The following is a 22764-nucleotide window of genomic DNA, read 5'->3' as shown; positions in this document are numbered from 1 at the left end:
GGTACCAGCGGCTCTGGGTTCTCTTCCCACTTCCCTTGGCTACACCTGCTCATTCATCTGGGCTTTCTTTTCCTCTGTCCATACCGACAGTGCTTCCCAGGGCCCCAGTTTCTTCTCTACTCCCTAACCCCATCCAGGGACGATCGCTACCTTGACTGCAATTCCCACCCATACCCAGAAACCCCCTAAGTCCATGTGTCCGGCAGGAGCTCCGCTTGGCAAACCCCATCACTGTCGCCTCTTTGGCTGGCCTTCTCCACTGCCGTGCTCCCCTCCAACCCCTGGCCGCCAGGGGTTGTGATCAGTGTAGCTCTTTAATCTCTTTCCCCCTTGTCCCTTTCTCCATCTCCCTTCCACTTTCTGGTTCAAACCATTAACCTTGAACAGCTGAGCCATGCCTCCTAAATGGTCTCCAAATTCCAGTCTTCCTACTTCCTCCAGACCTGGATATCAAGGTGACTTCTCTAAAAAGCCAATGTCATCACACCCCTCTTCTGCTTAGAGGTCTCCGGCGGCTCCCCACTGGCTTTGGATCCCCAACCCCTGAGCCAGACATCAGGGGCCTTTGTGATCCGGTCTTGCTGGGGTTCCCTGGGTGTCTCACCACTTCCCCTGCCATAGTGGACAACCAGACACAGGGTGCTGGTTCCCGCCTCTGTCCCCTATGTATTCTGCGACCGCTGCCTGAGGTCCTTCCAGCTCACCCACTTGCGAGATCACACCTCTGCGGACAGATTGCTTCCATGACTACCTTGAGCTTGAACTTCAGCCCCTTTTCCAGGGCTCTCATATTTGCTTGGCTGCTTCCCAGCCAACTACAGACACCCCGAAGCTGGGCCTGCACGGTGGCACCAGATTTTTATCTCTGCACAGCACCTCAGGTGCCTGGCTGAGGTGTGCGAAGACCAAGGGCTCCTGGCAGTGATGGAAAAGCAGCAAGAAGTCACAGCAGACTTGCTCCAGTGCTGGTCCCACGGGGGCGGTGGGGCACACGGCCCGGGCTGGGGATGGCAGCCTCGCACCTTCTGAATCAAGCCTGATCCCTCGAGAAGTCCAGTGCTCTGGGCTCTTACCCATTTCCTCCTCTTCAGTCTTTTTAGGACAATTTCATAATCCTATCAGGCTTTTCCTGTGAGGTGGTGGGGCAGCCGCTGCTCACATTATGGAAGGGACAAGTGCAATCAGAAGTGACAGGATGTGTGGCTCTCTCAGCTGGGGGAAAGGAAGGTTTGGGGCCCTGATTTCCCTCCACCTCTCTGAAACGTGGAAAAGCAGACAGGGAAGCCAGACTCTCTTCCTGAAGTGCGCCCCCTTTGGTGGGGTCAAGAAGGCAGCCCTGCCCCTGGGATAGGCCCAAGTCCCTCAGGTCAAAGATGAGGAAGCCAAGGCCCAGAGAGCGCCCGTGACTTGCCCCACGTGCTGCACCCCGTGGCCAAACTGGCTCCCTCTTGTTGCATCCTCGTCAGACACAGAGGGGACGCAAATGCATCATTTTTCAGAGCGTGAAGCCCAGCACTGCTTCTTGCCTTCTGTGGGATGACCAAGGCTCATCCCTGGGAGGGAGTGTCAGGTGGGAAAGGGACCCCCTCATGAGTCCCGAGTCTTGGGGTGGCTGCTGATTTGGAAAGAGGAAGCCCTGGGCCAGTTTGGCTTAGTTAGCAATGGCCTTCCCTTGGTAAAGGCACAGGTAAGCCAGCAGGCCAGGCTCCCTTGAGATGGAGCGGCTGTACTGGAGAGGAGGTGGCCCCCACAACTGATGGCCAAAGAAGCCTTGACCAACTGACAGGTGGAAAAACAAAATGTGGCCTCTCCATCCAATGGAATCCTATTCAGACATAATAAGGAATGACTCCCTAAGCCATGCAACAACATGGGTAAACTTGACAATGCTACGTTGATGGAAAAGATCGTGGATCATATGACTGTGTTTATGTGAAATACCCAGACTAGTTAAGTTCCCGGACAGAGAAAGCAGATCAGTGGTTGGAGGGGCTGGGTCAAGGGGGAGTAGGGAGTGACTGCATCATGGGTTCAGGCCTCCTCTGAGAGGGAGGGAAATGTTTTGGCACTCAAAAGAGGTGACCTAGCACAGGCTATGCTCTAAATGCCACTGGATGGTATAGTTTAAAAGAGTTATGTTATGAAAATTTCACCTCAATAAAATAATAAGAGGAAGAGGAGGATGAAGCAGCAGCTGCTTCCACCACTGTCTTGAGGCTCCTATCTAGAGGGCCAGCCACAGGTCAGCTTTCTCCTCTTCCAGGAAAAGAGCTGGGCCTCTCTACCCTCCCACTCCCACCACGCCCAGCATTAGGGGATGGGGCCAACACCTCCTGGCCCATGCGAGAACCCTGCTGCTGGGTGGTCCAGTCTGGCTAGGCCCCAACCCCGTACAGTTTCAGGAAGAGAAGCAGCTGGGCTCCCCGGTTGCACGTGGCTGGCTGGTCCCGATGTCAGCCAAGGGTTGGGTTGACTATGATTTACAAACAGCATTTGTACAATTCTCCATCTGGACTCAAAAAGTTTTGCTCGTTCTTGGGTGCTACAGAGCCATCTGGAAGCACAGTGACTATCAGGGCCCAGGAAACTCTTGGGGCACCTGCTTTCACCTTGGGCCCTTTTAGGGACCCCACCCAGCCTGCCTGCCTGATATTCACTGTCAGGCAAGTGACATTGAGAAGCATCTCAGGCAAGTAGCACAGCCTGTTTGAACAGATGTCCTCAAACTGAGCCCAGAGCAGCCTCAAATTTCTTTTCTTTGGGTCTAGACATGTCTCCTGGGGCCGCACAGCACAGGGTGACCCATCTGCCTTCAAACAGCCCTCAGAGCACTGAGATGGGCAAAGGATGGGGTGGAGCTTGCTTCTGGTCCCACCTATCATTCCTGCAGACCCTGGGCAGCTTTCCACTCTTCTCCAGGCCTCGCTGTCCCAACTTGTCAAATGCCATGCCCACATTCTGGGTTGCCCTAAAGCTTAGCTGAGACAAGAGCTAGAATACTGCTTAGGACTGGTCAAAAGGCATCTACCACAGCATCAGGAGCCTTGTAGGTCAAACCTTTGTAGAATCTGTGAATTAACACCCATTCATTAAGTCCTGCCAGGCTTGGAGTCTTGGAATGACCCCACCCTCGGCCTACAGCCATGTCTCCAGGTATTTGCTGAGGAAAACGGGGCCAGACTTCAAGGGAGTGACGTTCATTTCACACTAGACAAGGCGAGTGTGCTGGTTGCGCTAGGTCAGGGGTCCAAGGCTTTGCAGGGTTGGATCTCTTCTTTCTCAGTTCCTGGCCCTGGCCCTTCCCCCAGAGTCTCGGTCCCCTCACAAACTTTTGTCACTAGGGTCACAGAGGGATGCAGTGGTGACAACCTAGATTAGGAGCCCAGAGGCCTGGGCCCAGTTTTGGCCAGAATTGGCCAGGTAACCCCAGGCCACTCTCTTTGTCTGTACCCTTTGAATAAGTCCACTGAAAATGCACAGCTGAGGGACACTAGCTCCCCTGGCCTTCTCACCAGAGGTGCCCTAATCATCAAGGAGCACAAACACTATCCCACAACTCCAAACCCGCTGGGGAACAGGGGTGGAGGGGGACCTCTCTGAGGCTTTCTTGCGCTTGCTGATGCTTGGTTCTTCGGGGCACTCCGTGATATGTGCAAACCCAGGTGCATGACTTGGGCTGCCCCATCCTGAGATCAGCGTGTAGCAGCCCTGAGTTCCCACAGGGCAGGGTGCCCTGTTACTCCCCTGTTAGCCCTCTGTTACTCCGCGTTACTCCTCTGATGCTACCCGGTTATGGCTCCACCCGGCCTGGTCTTTGGTCTTTGACAAGGCCAAGGGCAGGGACTGGTGGGAAGCTGGTGGGGAGCCCTCCCACTCTGGGTGTGTGTCTGGGAGTGGGTGGCGGTTTGAGGCTGAGATTCCTCTGCACAGGGGCGTGTCTGTCTCAGGCATCTTGTCTCTGGCAGTGACAGGAAGGGAATGCCAAATTCATGCTAGGAAATAAATTCTGCAAAGCTAATAAAACCAAAGCAGAGGGACAGAGGGAAAAACTGCAGCAACTGATGAAACATTTTTGTTGGCAGTCACAGGCACAGGACACATTTTCCAAGGTTTGCATCAAGGAGACATTTGGCCATGGCCTGTGTGTTTGTGGGAGGGAATTATGGGGAGTGGAGGCAAGGGAGCTGGGGAGGGCAAGACCCTCCAAAGGGAGGGAGGCTGGGAAGCAGGCACTGTGGAGGGGCTGCTGAGTCACCTCCAGGGCAATGGTTTCAGTGAGCTGGTGGGGACGCTCCCCGGGAGGGTCAATGTTGGGATCTGCCCCCATAGCCAGAGCTTCAGGCCTGGGCTTGCCTGCCCGCTCTGTGGGCTGCAGGAATCGAGGCATGGGAAGGGAATGTTCTATGCTTGGATTGCCTGCCACCCAGCCCCACCACGCTGCACACCCAGACTCAGGATTCAGGACTGATCTTTGAAGGCTATTGAGGGCTACTATAAGGGGCCAGAGCCAGCCCACAAGAGGACCTCAGGACTCTTAACTCTTTGGGTTTCCTGACCATGTCTCCAAATAGTCTATACTTCCATACCTTCACTCACGAGGTTCTCTCGCACAGCATCCTTCTTCCCTTCGAGGCACTGCTGTGCTCTGGGACCCAGAGTCCCCTGAGCCTGTGGGGTAGCAGCATCCATGTTGACGTGAGCCGTGTGTGTGTGTGTGTGTGTGTGTGTGTGTATGCATGTGCACGCATCTCTCCAACAGGCTCTCTGCCTTTTCTTTCTGCCATTCTCCCCATGCTTTGACCCTGCTGAAAGGCCCCACTGGGCCCTCTGCGTGAGCTGATGTGGGCCTATGGCCGTGGAGGTGGGGCAAATGGGTGGATAGGGACAGTGAGCAGCTGACTTGGGCTAGTCTTTTGCTCCATTGGGAAGAACTGGATTTCCACAGGAAATTCTCCCATCTTTCAATGACTTGCCACTGCTCACAAGATAAAGCCCAACCTTCCCAGCCCCCTAGGAGACCTGGCCCACAGCGTCCGAAGTCAACGGCACTGAAATGCAGGCCAGGGTATCACTGTGATGGTCTGGGGACTGCCCGAAAGAAGGGTCACTCACCCCTGTGTACAGGCAGAGCAAGGTGCTGGCATCCTGGCTGCCCAATTGGTTCAGTCTCACACTGGGCAACTAGCTCACACTAAAACCCAGTGGCCCAGGAGTCCCCAGGAGCTCGTTCCCCCTTACCTCACACAGGGAGATCCCGACTTGGGCTTCAGTTGGCTGGCTAGAGCAATGGTAAAGGGTGTCCGTGATCCCTGATCCCATCACTCCATTCCTGTGGCTCTCTGCTCATACTCGGCCTAGCAGACCCTACAGTCCTGCATCCCCTGCTCAAGTCCACTGCCCAGGCTTGTGACTCCATTCTCTCTGCCCACTGTGTGCCCAAGCCCCGGGTAGTTCTCACCACCTGCAGGCCCCCCGGGCATCAGCCCAGCCCCCTGCCTGCTGCTCACACACATGGCCTTTTGCCCTCCCTCAGCCACTTCCTCCTCAGTCTCACTTTCACACACGTTGTTGCCTACCCCTTACTCGGAGGACACCTGCTTGTCCTCTGGGATTCCACGCAGGGGTCACGAGCTGGGGTTCAGGCCTCCCTGGAGGTGTCAGCAGTGGCACTGACACCTCCTAGCCTAGAGCCCATCCCCCTGCCTTGTTTTCCCCTCTGTGCAGCCTTGAGGGCCAGCAGAGGGCGGGACACTGGTAAATATTTAGGGATATTTGGTCTCCTCAGGGCAGGAGTTGTCCTAAAGAGGTCACAGGACCCAAGTCTTTACCTACCTCTGAGAAGAACACTGAGAGAATGACCAGGCTGATCCAGTGAATTATGCCGGCAAACTGGAATGCACTGGAAACTGCAACAAACACAATAATGGGCCAATTTTAGGTGGAAGGAATTAGGTGCATTGGTAGAGGGCCTTCACAGCATGGAGGCAGACCTCTGGGAGCCCAGGGCCTGCTCCTGGGAACATAGAGATCTGGACAGAATCAGGCCAGAGAACATCAAGGGCAGCTTAAAATGGTGTCTGCGGTGGAGGTGGTGGGAGGACGGCTGGCCAGTGGTGCTGTTCTTTCCTTCTGAGAGGCCTCCTCTATCTTCCCCATAGGCCGCCTCCCAGAATTCGAGCTCAGTCCCATCAGCCTTGTGGGCTTCGAGCTACAGCCATCCTCCTAGAAAGGGCCCTCCAGAGCCGGGCTTATGAAGACCTCCATGGCTTTCAGAGCTGGGTAGGCAGCTTCGGTCAAGTGCAGATGAGCTTTCAGAAACTCCTACCACCATCATTCCCCTCCAAAACTGTGGGCTCAGTTTTGTCTCAAAACTGTCAGTGGGACTCAAGGCAAGCTTACTTTGGCTTTTCACTGTGAAAACTCTGAGTGCAGAGAGGCCAGTTGGCCAGGGTGTCTGGGGGATGAGGGTGGAGGCAGCCCCAGTACAGGGGCCTTCACCTACTGAGCATGGAAGGACAAGCGTTCGGGCTCTGCTATCCTTCCAGGTGGCTCCATTTCCCCTCCAGACTCCAGAGTGCAAGTGGAGAGAGCTGTCAGCCCCCAAAAGCTCCCACCCCACCTTCCACCAGAGAATCCTTGGAGTGAAGGTGCTCGCTCTGAAAGACCCTCTTAAAATACAGGAGCCAAGACCAGCTTCCAAGCCTAAGAAGGGCATAGTTCATCAAGTAGTGAGGTCAAAAGCAGGGTGCTGGGGCCCAGGATGAGGGTCAGGTGGGCTCTGATGGAGAATAGATGGGTGGGGATGCTTCCCAGAAGGCAGGCCTGAAAGAGACACTGCAGGGCAGTGGGCAGGGCCCAAACAGGGTGCAGGAATGTTGCAGAAAATGTGCCTATGCCCTTTCTCTTCTGGGGTTGGGCCAGGCCTGCTTAGCATGCAGCCCGAGGGGCTAAAGGAAAATATCCAGGGCCTCAGTGGGGAAGCTGGCTTTAAAGAGAAGAACCCACAGTCTCCCCCAAAGTGCTGAGATCAGTGAACCCTGGGGGCGGGCAGAAACCCAGCCGTGGAGCCTGTCCCCGGAGCATATACAGCAAGGCTGCAATACCAGGTTCCAGGTGGGAGACCTCGGGGTACCCTGGCATTGGGCCAATGTGACCCTTAGAGGATGAGGCCTGAATGCACTGTGGATTCTTTCCATCCCAGGCCACATGAGGACTAGTGGGAAGTGAGAGTCTGAGGCCTGTGTGACTCTGAAAAGACCTCCAGATGATTCTGAAAACATAAAATCTCTCCCCATTATTTCTCAAATGAATTCCTGTGCCTTTTTTTACGGTTTGCTTTAGAAGAGCAATAAATCTCTGATTGTGCATTTTATGGAATTTAAGATGCCTTTTATGAGCTGCTATTGGATCTCCCACCAAAATCAATCTCCTGGATACTTAATTTTAAGCAAAATTCCAGTGTCGGCCAGGTTCTCAGTTCTACTCAATGCCATGTCACAACCTGAGCAGCCGAGGGCCCCAAGTATAACCTACGACAGGGAAAGAAAGACTCTGTTATGGCCAAGACCTCATAAAAAGCAGACATATGGATGAGTGGGAGTGAAAGTATACAACATGGTTTAATTGAAGACAGGTTGAGTGTAAAACCAGTGCTGGTCACTTTATGCTGGAAGATACCTTGATTGGAACCAAGGGGCCACCAGCTGCACAAAACCCAAGGAGGCTTATCAGACAAAAGCAATTCTGTACTCTCTGTCATCCTCTCTTAGGGAGTAGGGAAGGCTGATGGGGCTGATGGATCCTAAAAAGAGAGGCTCCAGTAAAAGAATTGGGGACATTTGAGAAAACAAGTCGAAGACAACTTAATGGGTTTGGGGGTGGCTAGGTCTATTGTCTTGATTTTGCCAATGGCAGAATCTTGGGGGCCAATAATTTCATCTCTTTTATTTGCACTTGAATAATCTGCTTCCTGAATCAGAGAAATGTGGCGGGGGGGGCGATCCGGGAGTTCTACCAGAAACCACTCACTCATCCAAAGCCAAGAGTGAAGACGCCTGGCTCTCCCCACTGGTGTACTAAATAGGGGTCTGCAAGGGTCTCGGGGGCAGGAGGTGTCCCCGCCCCAGCAGTCACGTTACCACAGCACATCCAGAAGGACAGAAGAGGGAGCAGACAAGCCGTCGATGGCCATGTGCATCAGGCTCCCTTAAACACAAGAGTAGGATGAACACTAAGAGACCTATGGTGGGAAGGAAACTGGCCGGGCCATTGAATGGCCTGGTGGCCTGAAGTCCTTTACCTAGGGGAAGTCTCTAACTTCTCCAAATGTTAATTCCCTTGCCTATAAGATGAGATAAAATCAGTCACATCCACCTCCCAGGGTTCCTGCTAGGGTCAGATGTATGGAGAAGCGCTTTCAGGATGCTCACAGCCCTAAGTAACTCTGCCAACTGATGGCTAGATAACAATACAAGCAATCCTATCATCACTGTGGTTGCTGTTCCTTTCAGTTACTATAAGGTGATCGCCTCCACATGTGAGAACTCTCTGTAAGCTACAGAAAAATCCAACCTGGAAAATTCCAAATGGGAAAAATAAAAAAAAAAACAAAAACAAAAAACAAAACAGTGCACACAGGGGTCCCCAACGTTTTAGATCTCATCAGTTTCTGATTGTGAAGGGCAGGGGCAGCTGGAGAGGCCACATTAGGGAGAAAGGGTAAACAGATACTGGAGGTGATGGGGAGAGGAGCTGCCAGATTTCCTCCCTGGGTGGCAATCCCCATGAGCCATGGGGCCAGGGGCACGATAGCGGCATTGGGCTGGGGGGTAGATTGCACTGCTGGTTGGGGACCCCTGATGGATGCACATTGAATATTGACATCATATGTATTTGCATATGTATCTCTCTTGCTACTCACACTGGAGAAGCTTTATATCTATTAGAAGTTCCAGAGTCAGGAGAATCACCACCAATATTACACAGGCTACCAGGAAACTGTTGAGACTCGCACTGAGCAAAAATACCTGCCACACGGCTGCTCTCTTCCCACAGCACGGCTTCAGCCAGGTAGACCTGTGGGGACAAAAGCGGGACAGGAGGCGGGGACAGAGGGTGAGATCCCGGCCATAGTTCTGCTCTCAGAACCACCCTCGTCATTCCTCCCCAGCTTTGTGTCTCTCAGCAAAATGCAACCTTCTTTGAGAGGTCACTGGGTAGAATCACGAAGAGGAAAACAACTCAGGAGGCGATGGAGCTAGGTACGGAGGCTGACCTGGGCAGCTCAGCAGCAGCAGTTCGTGCTTTGGACTCTACAATGGGTGTGAAACCCACATCGCATAGGCTCCTTGTAATCACTGGAGGAGATCATGAAGGTCAGCAAAGAGCCTGGCTGGGTGTGAGAACTGCATGAAAATGAGCTGTTATTATCGTACGACTTGTTTGGTCTCGGAATCTAGCATAGGCTCTAAAGTTAGGAAGCCCTCAGCTCACCTCTAATAAATGCTCAGTAAACTAATGAGTGAATTTCCAGCGCTTTTTAGCTATGCAAAGATTTGAACTAAATCTCTGTTTCTCAAAGTGGGTTTTATGGAATCCCAGTTCCATAGAATGTGAATGGTTGTCACTTGATAATTTCTATGGTTGGACATGTTTTGGAAAATTTGGGTCAAATTCAAATGGATATTTTTCTAGGTGGGACATTTCAGTGCCTTGAATATGTTATTATGCATCACCATGCTCGAAACGGATCACAGTAGCCATGCTTTCCAAACTCGCTGGATCATAGCAATGTCCTGTCACCGAGCATCTGGTGGGACTAGTGCTTCATGGACAATCTTTTGGGAAACCCTAACAGGTGGAGATGAAGCCACCAAGGGCAGAATTTTTCCTGAGTAGGACTGAAGGTGGGAAGGAGGGGCGGAACCTCAGAGCTGGGTAGGTCTCTCAGGGCATTTGATGTACTCCCTCCCAGAACACAAGATCCTGGGAAAGAGGGGTGCCTCTAGGGGGGTGGGGGTGCTGAAGCCAAGCCTCAATGCCTTGGTGAGGAAGAATTAGGCATCCTGAAGAAGCAGAGACAGCACTCGGCAGGGAAAACCCTCACTTTTGGCTCCACCTTTGGACATCCAGGACTATGTGTGAAGGTATCTGCATTCTGGGCCTCAGTCTCCCATTCATAAAACTCCTTAACTCCTGGGTTATTGAAAGTTAAATGAGGGAATGTATCTGACCTATGAAGTACCATGTTGCTGAAATGGGTTGATGAGAATGTTGATGTTATTTGATGACCCAAACACTTGGCTATCTCCCTCCTCTTCAACCAGAGGGAGCAACTGCTGAGGGGGGTCAGCACCCGCATCCACCGCCAGCCCCGCCCTGGGATCCCAAGGATGTCACTGGAAGAGGGCATTCTGAGATGCTCCCTTCTCTGCAAAGGAATACTGTGAGTGCTTTGAGGTGGAATTTCTTCCTCACGATCCATCTGGGAGAAAGCTTGGAGGAGCCCCCAGCTGTTGGAAGATGGTACAAAGACCCCAAACTGACATCACACGGAGCTCAGGAGGGTTGCCAGAGAAAACACAGAACATCCAATTAAATCTCAGATAAACAAGGAACAGTTTTCTAGTATAAGTACATCCCAAACACCACAAAGGATAGAGTTATACTAAAAAATTATTCATTGTTTGTCTGAAATTCAACTGAAACTGGGCGTCCTGTGTTCAGAGCAGAGGGGTTCAGAGCGGAGGGGGTCTGGTGAGGGTGGTTGTGGTTTGGTCAGAGGGAAGCATGGGAACCCGGAGTTGCAGGTGAGAAGCCAGAGCCAGGGAAGGAAAGGCCCCCAGAGGAGGACGAGGCTGCTGAAGCCTCCACCTCACAACTCAGAGGCTCAGAGAGGCCTAGAGGCTGCCACCCACTGTTGCTACCAGCAGCTGCTGCTTTTGGATATGAATTGAATTGTAAGATCTCCTTGGCCTTAATTACTCAGCTGATTGCTCCTCACCTGTCTGCACTGCTCACCTACCCCGCCTTCTCCTTTTCCCACTGTGTGATATTCCTGCCCCAACAGCCCAGGGGCCCTATTTTAATCCTTCCCCCTTTCACACCTCTCTCATGCCAGCCTGCAGCCGCCTCAGCACTTTCCCTCCTGCCCTCCTGTCAGCTCCTCCCAGATCACTCATCGCCATAAGCACCTTGCTTGCCAGCTCCCAAAGGAGACTCTGCTCTAATTCCACATCCTCTCGGAAACCCAGTCCAATTATCAGTGGCCCCCAAAACTGATATCTTTTCATTGTCATCTGAAATGGGAGGCAAGCATGTCTTATAGTTATAACTAAAAAGGGGAACTGCGAAGGCCATCTGGCTGGGCCGTGTCACCCCGAGCAACCGGCAGAAGACTGTCCGTGTGGTCAGTGCAAGGACCTGGGGCATTTGTTGGTTTCTGTACCTTGTACACCCCAGATGAATGGATGTGCCTCTCAGAGTCTTCTCCCTCTACCACAACAACAAGGTCCCAAAGAAAGATGAGGATGAATGGGTGCTGAGGGGGTGCTCAGTCAGTTAAGTGTCTGCTTCTGGCTCAGGTCATGAGCCTAGGGTCCTGGGATTGAGCCCTGCATCAGGCTCCCTGCTCAGAGGGAAGCCTGCTTCTCTCTCTCCATCTCCTTCTGTGTGCGTTCTCTCTCTCTCTAGCTCTCACTCTTTCTCAAATAAATTAAAAAAAAAAGAAAGAAAGAAAGAAGAGGATGAAACAAAACACTTGTTTCTCTACAAAGAGCAGACTCTAATCTCAATTGACCTGATTCCATGGGAGGGAAAAGTCATTTTACGTTGGTGCTTAAAATGCTGAAATGCTGATTTTTATTTTCTTGTTTGGTTAGAAAAACTTCCTAACCAGACCAGGGGCTGGTTATTGAGAAGCTGTAGGAGCAAAGCGGGGTGGCTGAGACTGGGGACTAGTAGCCCAGTAAAGAGCAGGTGTCTGGAGTCCGCCCGCAGTGGGCAATAGCCTTGCCCTGATGCCACAGCGCTCCTCGGCCTCAGGGAGCAGCCAGGCAGGGAACCAGGCACCCAGCAGGATTCAGAAACCAGGCAGGGAAGTCAAAGGAATGCCAGGTACCTGCCAGGTGCTAGGGAGGCACTGTGATCGGGCAGCAACCCTGGGGCAGTTTACATCTCAGTGGAGGAAGGAGCCCAACAGTAAACACAACACATTTGCAGATTATGTGGTGGGTACTACAGTTGGGAGGTACTGGGGGCAGGGATGGGCACCAAGGGTGACCTTTTAAATAAGGCAGTCAGGGCAGACCGCTCTGAGAAACTGACCTTTGAGAAAGAGCTGGAGGGAGTGTGGCCTGGCCCATCTGGGATGTACATTACAAAGCAACTATTGATGGCAAAACTCTGCTCAGGCCCGAAGAACCTCCAGCAGAATAAACAGGAGAAGAACAGTAGCCAGGAGCTGGGCTGGGAGAAGACAGGGCTTTCACCTTCAGTGCTGAGTGCAGTTTGCCAAAGCCCACCGAAAGCAGACACTGCAGGCGTTCCTATGGCCCAGGGCACAACAGGCACAGTTCCCAGAGAACCCCAAGGCAGCATCAGAATGGAGCCCGTGACCACTGCGCTGGTCCTGCTCTTCCATCTGCACCAACCCGACTGTCCCTCATGCCTGCCCCAACTTTGCTTTCAATTACCAGCACTCAACCAGGCCCACCACGGAGGAACCTCAGGCAGCCCCCATTCTGCACAAGGTTAAGAGGTTCTATTTGCATCATGGTAGATGTGGACCCCAAGACCCCAGGGCAACACACACGGGGGTGGACTGAACTGAAGCAGGTGGAGGGACAGAGCAACTGACGAGGAGCTGGGCCTGGAAATCTGCAGTCTGCACTGTGGTTAGTGGTTCTCCAAGCAGGCTGCATCCTAGGGCCACCCAGAGAGCTTTCAAAAGTTCCAGGGCCCAGGCCACACACCAGACCATTTCTACCACAACCTCTAGGGTAGGACCCGGGCCTCAGTATTTTTTGATCTTCTTGGGTGATTCCAGTGTGTGGCCGAGATTAAGAACCAATGTTGGAGGTCCTTGAAGCCAAGTGGTCTCCACGGACCAGCAGCATCAGCATCATCTGGGACCTGGTTGGAAATGCAGAATCATGGGCCTGCTCAGTGCCCACTGAGTAAGAGTTCGCATTTCAGTGTGAGGGCGAGTGACTTGGGGGGAACTGCTTTGGGAGAGGTGACAGGTATTTCGGGGGACAGATGGAACATGACAAAGGGAGTCTGGGAGCAAGAGCTACAAGCCAGTGAAGGCAAGTGGGTGCCAGCCCAGCCTGTGGGGGGCCCCCCCGACTTAGGGACACTCACTGAGACTGAGTGTGTACCTTTCTGGAGGTGTCGAGGGCCTCCTTAGCCAGAGATATGAGGCTGAAGTCAGAATCCAAATAGGCTCTTGGCTTCTAGCTCCTTGAAGAGCAGGACCCTGGACCCCAAGGCTCTAGGACAGAGGTTGGGCTGAAGCTGTCCTTTCTGGCTGAGGGGCTGTTTGGAAATCCCAAGCTGCTAATAAAATTCCGGTGAAATTCAAATGACTCAGACATTCCTAAGAGGCTGTGTTTTAATAGAAAAATAGAATGTGTCCAGTTTCAAAATATCCCTGAGTGGTTAAATAATGAGTCAAGGAGCTTAATGGGCCAGAAGGGAAATCAGCATTGACTTATTTATTAGAGAAGATACTTCCTTCAGCATCCCGCCCAATCAGGGCTCTGGAGCTGGGCCTCAGGGTGGTGTTATCCCTGGAATTGCCACCAGAGGGCAGGCGTCTATCAATTTCAGGGCTTACTCCAGCGACAGCAAGGGGCCAGCTCCAGGAGGCAGGCTTGGGCTGCCAAAGTCTGTAAATATCAGCAGCCAGATGGCATCTCCTGGCAGGTAGGCAGGTGTTCTACTGCGAGGTTCTACTAGTTCCTGAGGCTTCCGAGAAATCCTGGGGTGGGAGGGGGATGCTGGGTACCTTTACATCTGCTTTATATTCTGAGGTGTTTTGATAAATGTTTGAAAGAATAACTTCTAGAAAGTTAGGATGAACTTTGGCAAATTTCCGACATATCTTCCGTGTGAGATAAGGCCACGGGAGTGGCTCGGAAGCAGGCAGTTCCAGGTCACTGCACCATCAGGCCGCATTCCCAACCCTGGAACTCACACAGCCCCTTTATGAAAGGTGAGGCAGAAGCTGCAGCGCCAGGATAGGAGGCCGTTTGCTCCTGTGGCCTCTCCCGCCCCCACAATCCACTGACCAGTCAGGCTACTGTGCCTGCCGTGCTGGCGTGGCTGGGAATGTGCATGATAGGGGAAGGGGGCAGGGCGAGAGTCTGGGTAATGGGGGCCCTTCAAGTGGTGGAAAAAGGTGCTCCCAGGCAGTGGAGAGTCAACGGCAGGAGGAGGCAGCAGACGACAGAAAAGCTCATCTCCCTGCAGGCAGCCAGACCAGATGGACCTGCCAGTCCTACTTGGTGATTTCTCATCCATCAAGTGCCCTAGGAAAGGAACTGGGAGAGGGGTGGAGGGAGTCAGAAGCCTGTTTAGTAGCAAGCAGGGCTGGAATGAAGTCCCAAGGACTAGGATTCCCTCCCTGCCGCTAACGCGGACCTCAGAAGGCACTGCTAGACCAGAGCCTCAAAACCCTGCTGGGTCGCAGAGCTCTCTAATGGGATGAAAACTGTGGCCCTGTGCCTGAAAAATGCAGAAAACCACAACACTGGGCATCACATTCTAAGGGGTCATGGACCTTTTGAATCTCACTGAGGGACTGTTGAAGGACATGTGAGCTCCAGGTTCAAACTCCAGGACTGGGCAGTCTGAAACCCCTTCTAGCCCCAAAGGGCTCCAATTCTGTGATGCTTAACACCTGTGGCTTGGATCCTGCAGCCCCGGTGGTGTCAAGGGTCAACACAACAGCCCATGGCCCCACTTGACTTTACCGCCCTTGTTCCTGGTGATTAAAACACTGTCAGAGAAAGCCATGAGGCGAACTTTAATCCAACTTCTGGCATTGACCTAGGCTTTATTTTTTGTTGACTTAACAATACAATACAGCATTTACTATGAAATAGGACTTTTCCGGGCACTTTACAAATGTTAACTCATCTAGTTGTTTTAGAAGACATTTCCTTCAATTTTTTTCTCTGTTAATGGATGGTGGGGAAAGCCAGACTTTTCCATCAGTTAGGTTTGGGTGGTGACTGTAGTCTCCAAGTCATACTCCTGCAACAGACTGAACTCTGAGTGTAATCTTTGAGTCTTAATTGCCTCATCTCCAAAAGAGGGGTATTATTTACCTTTGCAGAGTTGTTGTGCTAAAATATTGAAAATAGCATATGTAAAGCACATAACATAGTGCTTACTTCATGTCTACTATGCATATCTACTATGCATATGATGATTTAGGTATGTGGGTGTTAGAAAAGGAACTAATTATCTAAACAAGGGAAGTCTCAATGTTCATTCCATTCCAGGCAGAATTATTATGTGTCCCCTAAGTGCGAGGCACTGCATTATGTGGTGAGCACAAGACAGTGGACAGGGTCTTCATCCTCAGAGAGGCTGAAGACTTGTAAAGGAATTCTGACTGAGCCCTGGCCCTAGGCCACTCCGAAAAGCAAAACAAATAAAGGGAGAAAAAAAAAGCAGGAGAGGGAAATGATCTCACATGCACAGACTTCTCCAAAGAGACTAATATCCACTCGGGAGAACCATCAACCCAATGCCCACAGGGACACCCTTTTGCTAAATATCTGAAAGGGTCACTGGGGCTTCTTTCTCTCCCAGGGAGAGAAAGGTTCTGAGTTGTGGTCTGACAAATCCTGAGGCAGCCACACTCTTTCTATTGGGCAAAGTGTGGGTTCCAGGTGCCTCCAAAGGTGACCGAGGACCCCCAAACACCAAAAATTCAGTCCACTTGCAGCGGGGGACTTGTCCGTGGGGTTACATTTTCCTCCGCCATTCCAGGCAACACTCACGCACCGGCGAAGGCCGTCAGAGGTTCTCTGCCGCCACCTAGTGCTAGTCTGTGGCCGTACACCCTGCACCTGCGCGTCAGAGTGCACAGGCGGTTTATTTTGCTGAGAAAGAATCAATCCGTGAATTTATTGTCCTCTTAATCAAAGAAAAATCTTTGAGATTCTTGGACTACAGAGAAGAAGATAACCTGTGTTTACCAGGAAATTTCTTTTATCTTAATTAAACCTTTATTGCCTGTTTGGGGCATCAAGAAGCCTCTGGCAAATCTTAGCCTACTGAAAATATAGAGTCACTGGGACTGCTTGGGGCCGGGTCGGTATGCCAGAGGAAAGAGTGGCATTTTATTATAGACAAATCTTGCTGACATCAAGAAGATGGATTAATGAAGCTCCTTCTGAACTTTTTCTCCTTGGGGGGAAAATGCAAAAGATGTTGCCTGCCAAGTGAAGATATAGAACTTTTAGGCTGCACTTGCAAGTCATGGCTGGGATGCACCTGTCTTTTAACCCTAAACCCCAAAAGGCTTTTCCTTCCTCCTCTTTTTAAAAAATATTTTATTTATTTATTTGAGAGAGAAAGAGCGAGAGCGCACAAGTAGGGGGAAAGGACAAAGGGAGAAGGAGATGCGGGATTCAATCCCAGGACTCTGTGATCATGACCTGAGCCGAAGGCAAAACCAACTGAACCACCCTGGTGTACCAGGCTTTTCCTTCTTCTAGGTGAAGTTGGTATGTTTTGAGGTAAATCTGATTTACTTTTTCTGGGATGACTTTGTGGAGGAATGTGGAATTAGCAGGGATGCTCAGAGGTGGGCCAGTCACGGACCACAGCCTTGCATTCCGGGGCATGAGAAACCTGTTCCCTCCCTGTGGCTCATCCTTGACCCCACCAAAGTCTGGGAACCAGCCCCAATTTTCCCCAAACAGAACTGGCTTCCCCTTCTGTTCATCCTTAACACAGTCCTATCCATCCACTCACTCACTCATTCATCCAAATCATTCCTTCTTTCCATCAACACCGTCTCTGTTTCAGGCTCAAAGGATCTGATCCTTGCCCTGAGGGGAGCACATGGTCCAGTACTGGAAGCAGACTGGTGAGCAGGCCAGTAGAGCCCAGTGTCATGCCTGCTGAGACAAAGGGAGACAAAGGGCTAGGGGTATACAGAAGTGAGGCCCTGCCATGGGTGGGGTGGGGTCACAGAAGTCTTCTGGGAGGAGATAGTCCTTGAGCTAGACAGTGTAGGGAGAAAGGACAGTATTTTGGGCTTTGGTTTAGTACGTTCCTCCCCTTCCACCTTCTTTGCCTCCAGCCTTTGTTTGCTGGTATATCTAAAATTAGTTTAGTCCTTATTTAAAGATGTTGCTATATTGGACCTATCTTTTTTTTTTTCTCCCAGCCTGACATCTAAAAAGTCATTCCTGTGCTCCTATTATGTCTTCTTCCTCTGACTGTGAAGTTCTAACAGAAATGTGACATTGACATCATCTTTAATAACATCCTTTCTGTCTACTCATCCTCCTCCAAGCTTCTGTTTTCTGGGGGTCTAGCCTTGAACTCTCAGGCTCAACCTTTTAGAACACTAAAATAGAAATAATTACAAGGTGCTGAATATCTTTCATTTCTTCCTTTATTTTTATATTTTTGACAAACACTATCCCACCACATCTCATGACCCTCTCTGTATCCTCTTTCCACCAAAAATATGGGGAGCACTGTTTGTTTCTGTGGCCACAGAGTCTCCTCTGTAAAAAGGGAGGTGAATGACTCTTGCCTTATACTGCCTTCCTCGACACATTCTATCACCATCATCTCTCTGGGGTGGAGATCCTGGGCTTCTCTGAATTTCCTTTTATGGCCTCTTGTCTAGCCCAGACTCTGCAATCCAACCAGGCCTCCAATGCAATGTAGCTGGTTAGGAGAAAGTAGAACTTCCAGTCTGTGCCATGAGTTAGCCTCCTGCAAACCTAGTTTCCCTCTTCTAAAAGCGGACAGTTGGTTCACTGAGAAGAGCTCTGTGCCTCAGTTCCCCACCCTGAATGGGGGGATGTCCAATGGCAAAGAACAAGAACATTGGTTACAAGGAAACAAAGCATTGACAACTGGGATGACAAACACAAGTCAAACTACAGAGAATCAAGTTGACAAAGTTACAGAAGAAACAGTCTTAAGAAGGCAGACAATGGTCCTAGACCTTTCCCAAATGATGACAAGAAAAGCTGAAGAAAAGATTTAATTCTAGATCAAAGGCTATGAATGGAGACTTGGTGCTCTTGAAGGCTGTAGTACATTGTGGTTGATTCTCCAATATTCATTCCACTCCTGCCCCATTGGTAACAGCAATGTGTTTTGGCAAATGAAAGCGTTCAAGTGATGGGTCCCATATCCCTTATGACCCAATTCTAGCCAATGAGACATGAAGAGAGAGCAGGTAAATGTTTCTGGGAAAGTTCTCTGTTCCTCTTAAAACAGCATAGTGGGCAGTCATTCTCTCTTACCAGACATGAATGAGGAATGTAGGCAGCTCTCTCACAAACTGAAGGAAACCTTAGTGTGAGGATGAAGCCAGTACTGTTGGCAGCAGAACAGAGAGATGGAAGGACTCTGGTCCTTACTGATGCTGTTTAGCCTCTGGACCAACCCAGATGCTGCCTGACTCTGTGCTCCATATTACATGGGCTAATCAAAGTCTGGCTGAGTCTGAGATGGGCTTTCTGTTGTATGCAGTTCAAAGTAGCTGGCCGATGGTCACCAGTCCTTTGTGAGAAGGGTGGTATAATGAAGAGATATTAAGACAATAGGAATTTACAGGACGTGGAGATGGCAGAACATGAGGGGTGAGAGCAAAGGAACTGGCCTGGTCTCTCAGGTTACTACTGGTGTAGTACAGCATTGTGACCAGCTTGGGTGGGTCTCAGACACCTTCTCTGTTCCCCCCTTCCCGTCTCTTGACCGTTCGTCTGTGGACATACTTGTGGGTTTGTGCTGTGTCACTATTGAAGGAAGAGGCACCCAGCAGGCAGTGTGGGGGGAAGAGGCAGGGAGAGAAAGGATGATGACCACAGGGGCGAGGTGTGCCAGCCTCCCGGTGGATTAGATTGGACAGCTGCTGGTAGAGGGGTGAAGGTCAGCAGCAAACAGGACCAGAGCTGTGGCTGTAAGCAGAGCCAATTCTGGGTTCACTGATAGTGTAGGGTGGGCTGGGGCTGGTGGGGGGAGGCTGTTCTTCCCCATCTGGTATGGAGCCCACACTGCACGGGTACCTGTGGTTCTGGGGTTTCTGAAGCTCCTGAACTGACAAACATTGCCACAATGGGCCATTGCTGGTGGCAGTGGGTTCAAGGGCTGTGGACATGGATGAGAAGGAGCCAGAGCAGGCAAGGAGAAAGGACACAAATTCCAGTGTGACCACAGCTGACTGACTAGCTTTACAGAGTTTTGGTGGCTCCTGTCAAGGTGGCAAGGCAGCTCGGAGTCATTCGAAATGAGCCAAAATGCACATGTGACTCATTCTGGCAGGAATGGGTCAGGAGGCCAGGCAGCTAGGTATAGATCCACTGATGGGAGCTACAGAAAATATATTTTGGGAAAAGACAGCTCAGGTTCAGATTTGGGTTTAAGATGGCCGGAAGTTCTGGAGGGAGAGGTTGTGGCTCTCCAGGCTGGACTTGGATGCTGTTACTGAAAAGGCTCTTTTTAGAAATGAAGTGTATGGAGACAAGAACTCTCCTGTCAAATATGCAGACAACTCAGGAGAAGAATAGACTATTCCACGGATACTTGTTAGGATTCTGAGGTGTGTTTGGGATCCCTGTGAAGATGTCCAGGAAGTAGTTGGATATGAGCTGGTAGACTGAGAGAGAAATCTGCACTAGAGACATGGCTTTCAAAGTGTAAACTGAAAAATATTAAGTTATGGGACTGGATGAAAGTAGAGAGAAAATGACCAAAGACAGAAAATGAAGAGCCCCAACACTGAGGGACCAAGCAGAGAAAGAACAATTTTTAAAAGGCTTAGAAGGGCCAGAGGGGCGGGAAGAAATCAGGAGAGTGTCGTAGAGCAGCAGACCCAGGGAGGCTGGGTTTGAAGAGGGAGGAAGTGGCTGCTAGTTTCCAGTCCTGGCCAGAATATAACCTAAGGGCCCCAGCAACACGGGACAGTCCACTACGCAGATGGGACTCAAGCTGGACTGTGTAGGCTGAGGAATGACTGGGAGGAAAAGGGATGTGGCAAGTACAGATGAGGCTTTCAGGAAGTTTGGACACGAAGAGGAGAGAGAGGGTGGCAGCTAAAGGGGACATGGAGTCAAGGGAGAATGTGAGACCAGAGTGTGTGGTGAATCAGGGTGAGAATGTAACTGATGGAACCACATTTAGAAGGTAGGAGGGGAAGGGGATCAGAGCTCCGAAATGAGGGGGGCCCTCGAAGGAGCGGGGGGACTGAGGGGTGGGGTGCAGGCCCACTGGAACAATTTCTATTTTCTGAAGAAGGAACAGAGGAGGTCATCTGCTGAAGGCAAGGGGGGACTTGAGGAAAATAGAAGCAATCTGAGATGACCACCTGGGACCAGGAGTGCCCGCCAGCCAGGACCACAGGGGGACATGGTCAGGCGGAACCGAGAAGCAAGTTGAGAGTAGAGACGTTGAGTCTTGGGGATGTGCTATTATGGGTCGAACATCTGTGCCCCGCTCCCCGCCATGTTATATTGAAGCCCTAACCTCTTGTGTGATAGTATTTGAAGGTGGGGCCTCTGGGAGGTGATCAGGTTTACACGAGGCCAGGGAGGGACCTGCAGGGTGGAAACACTGGGGTGGGTATGTGTTGTGGGGAGCGCTGTGTGTTGTGTAAGACTGATGAATCACAGACCTGTACCCGCGAAACAAATAATACATTACATGTTAGTAATAAAGAAATAAAATACAATAAAAAAAGAAGAGGTGGAGTCCAGAGCTCACATTCTCCCTCTACCCACATGTAATGTGGAAAGGCCATGTGAGGACAGAGCAAGAAGGCGGCCATTTATAAGCTGAAGCGTCCCCGCCAGCCACAACTCTGCTGGCACCTTTATCATGGACTTCTGTCTCCCAGAACTGTGAGAAGGTAACATTTCTGATGTTTAAGGCACCAGTCTTTTGTTGTGGCAGCCTGAGCTGACAAAGGTGCCAATCTGCACAGATGGCTGGTTCTCCTCCCCGAGCCCTCCGCAGCCTGGGTGTGGAAGCGCAGAGAGCAGAGTGGAGAGCTGCGGTCTGGGCTGTGCTAAGCAGGCACATGAGAAGGACTACAGGCTCTTAGGAAAGGCAGGGAGCTTGGTGGGCACGGGCTCTTCCCCATGGCTGGGGGCTTACCCACATCACAGCGACTGCTTCTTCACAGGGCTTTCATGGGCAAAAGGTATCTGACGCCGCAGCGGTGTCACGTGGGCAAGCCATGTTAACCACAGTCACAGCTGTGATGTTGTAAAGGGCCAGGTGACAAACAGAAGCTCAGTGGTCTGGCTCAGGAGCCAGGAGATCAGGCTCTGTTTCAGAGTCTGCTGCTGTGTGACCGTGGGCAAGTTCCTTGCACTCTCTGGACTCTGGAATATTAGAATACTTAGCATAGATGTTTTCTATAGGTCTTTTCCAGCTCTAACACTTTCGGATTCTGGGTATTGTAAAAGCACTGAGATATCATTGAGTTCAAAACTCAATGGCAGGGCAGTGGGGTCCCTAGGCATTTTCTTGCTGGGGTCCCTGAGGTCTCCTCTTCCTACAGACAACATTCATGTCTCTATATCACAATTCCTCTGGCAGTTAAAAAAGACATAACAAGCCCAGAATGGAGTCACCCATGCTAAGCCCCACATCAGCAATCTGAGACTTAACACTTAACGTAATTGTAGCTTCAGCCTCTCCCAGGAATATAATCTTTAAGCAGTCCCCCTGGAATTCCCTGGTCAGCACCAGTGAGGTCATCTTCCTTACAGACCCTGCCATCCCACATGGAAGGAGGCCTTGCCCGAACAAACCACTCTTTCCTGGAATAAATCTCCTGTGCTGCCTCCTTCTGTCTGGGAAAGTCTTTCCTGTCATTCAGCTCCTCAGACCTCCTTTCTATCTCTTAGATGGCATGGCACCTGGGATTCATGAATCACTGAATAAAAGCCAGTTAGATCTTCAAATTTACTCAACCAAATTTTGTTTGTTAACAGCAAGAAGAGGTATTTTTGAAGACTTATGTCATACCTTTTGGAAGGTTGACCCGAACTGTAGGTTTTGTTTTGTGGTGTTTCAGAAAAGGCCAGCTTGGATTTTCTGGGAAACCCCAGGAAATGCAGCAAGAGCCAAGAAGCCTTGTGAAGACAGGCCTGGCCCCTCCACAGTGTGCTTTTGTTTCCCTTCCTCTTCTCCTGGCTTCTGCCCCATGCCTGCTCTTCCTTCCTCCAGGAAGCCCTCTGACTGCCAGGGCAGTTCCTCACCCGAGAGAGCTCGAGCAGCCTGCAAATCCCTTCCCGGGCTGCAGCTTTCCGGGCACACCTAGAGGCTCAAATAAAATCAAGAGCCTCTCCGGGGGCGGCACTTCATTTGTACTCTCCCTAATCAAAAGAAACCTTGCAGGGGTCTAATTCGGGAGCACCGGGAATGACAAAGCAGGCCTCCCATCGCCCTCCCTGGGGCAGGGAGGGAGCGGGCCAGCATGTACTTCGAGCCCGGAGGCTGCCCATGGACACACTACCCCAAGCCAGAACCCTTAGAGGTCTTCCTGCCCCC

At 51.2% G+C, this 22764-nt stretch overlaps 1 protein-coding gene across 5 annotated transcripts in view; it reads right to left on the bottom strand.

The window, feature by feature from the left end:
* Window positions 1–22764, bottom strand: part of TMEM266 (transmembrane protein 266) — a 111551-nt gene that overhangs the window by 39140 nt on the left and 49647 nt on the right. For all 5 annotated transcript variants that reach the window (XM_047737452.1, XM_047737453.1, XM_047737451.1 and 2 more), the window contains 2 exons: window positions 8921–9075; window positions 5833–5906 (listed from right to left, as the gene is read on the bottom strand). In XM_047737452.1, the coding sequence (XP_047593408.1) occupies window positions 5833–5906; window positions 8921–9075 (229 nt within the window). The remainder of the gene's footprint in view (window positions 1–5832; window positions 5907–8920; window positions 9076–22764) is intronic.

This window comes from Lutra lutra, chromosome 7, assembly GCF_902655055.1.
Source record: "Lutra lutra chromosome 7, mLutLut1.2, whole genome shotgun sequence".
NCBI lineage: Eukaryota > Metazoa > Chordata > Mammalia > Carnivora > Mustelidae > Lutra > Lutra lutra.
Note: the sequence above shows the minus strand (reverse complement) of the source record. Positions and strands in the feature narration are given on the sequence as shown.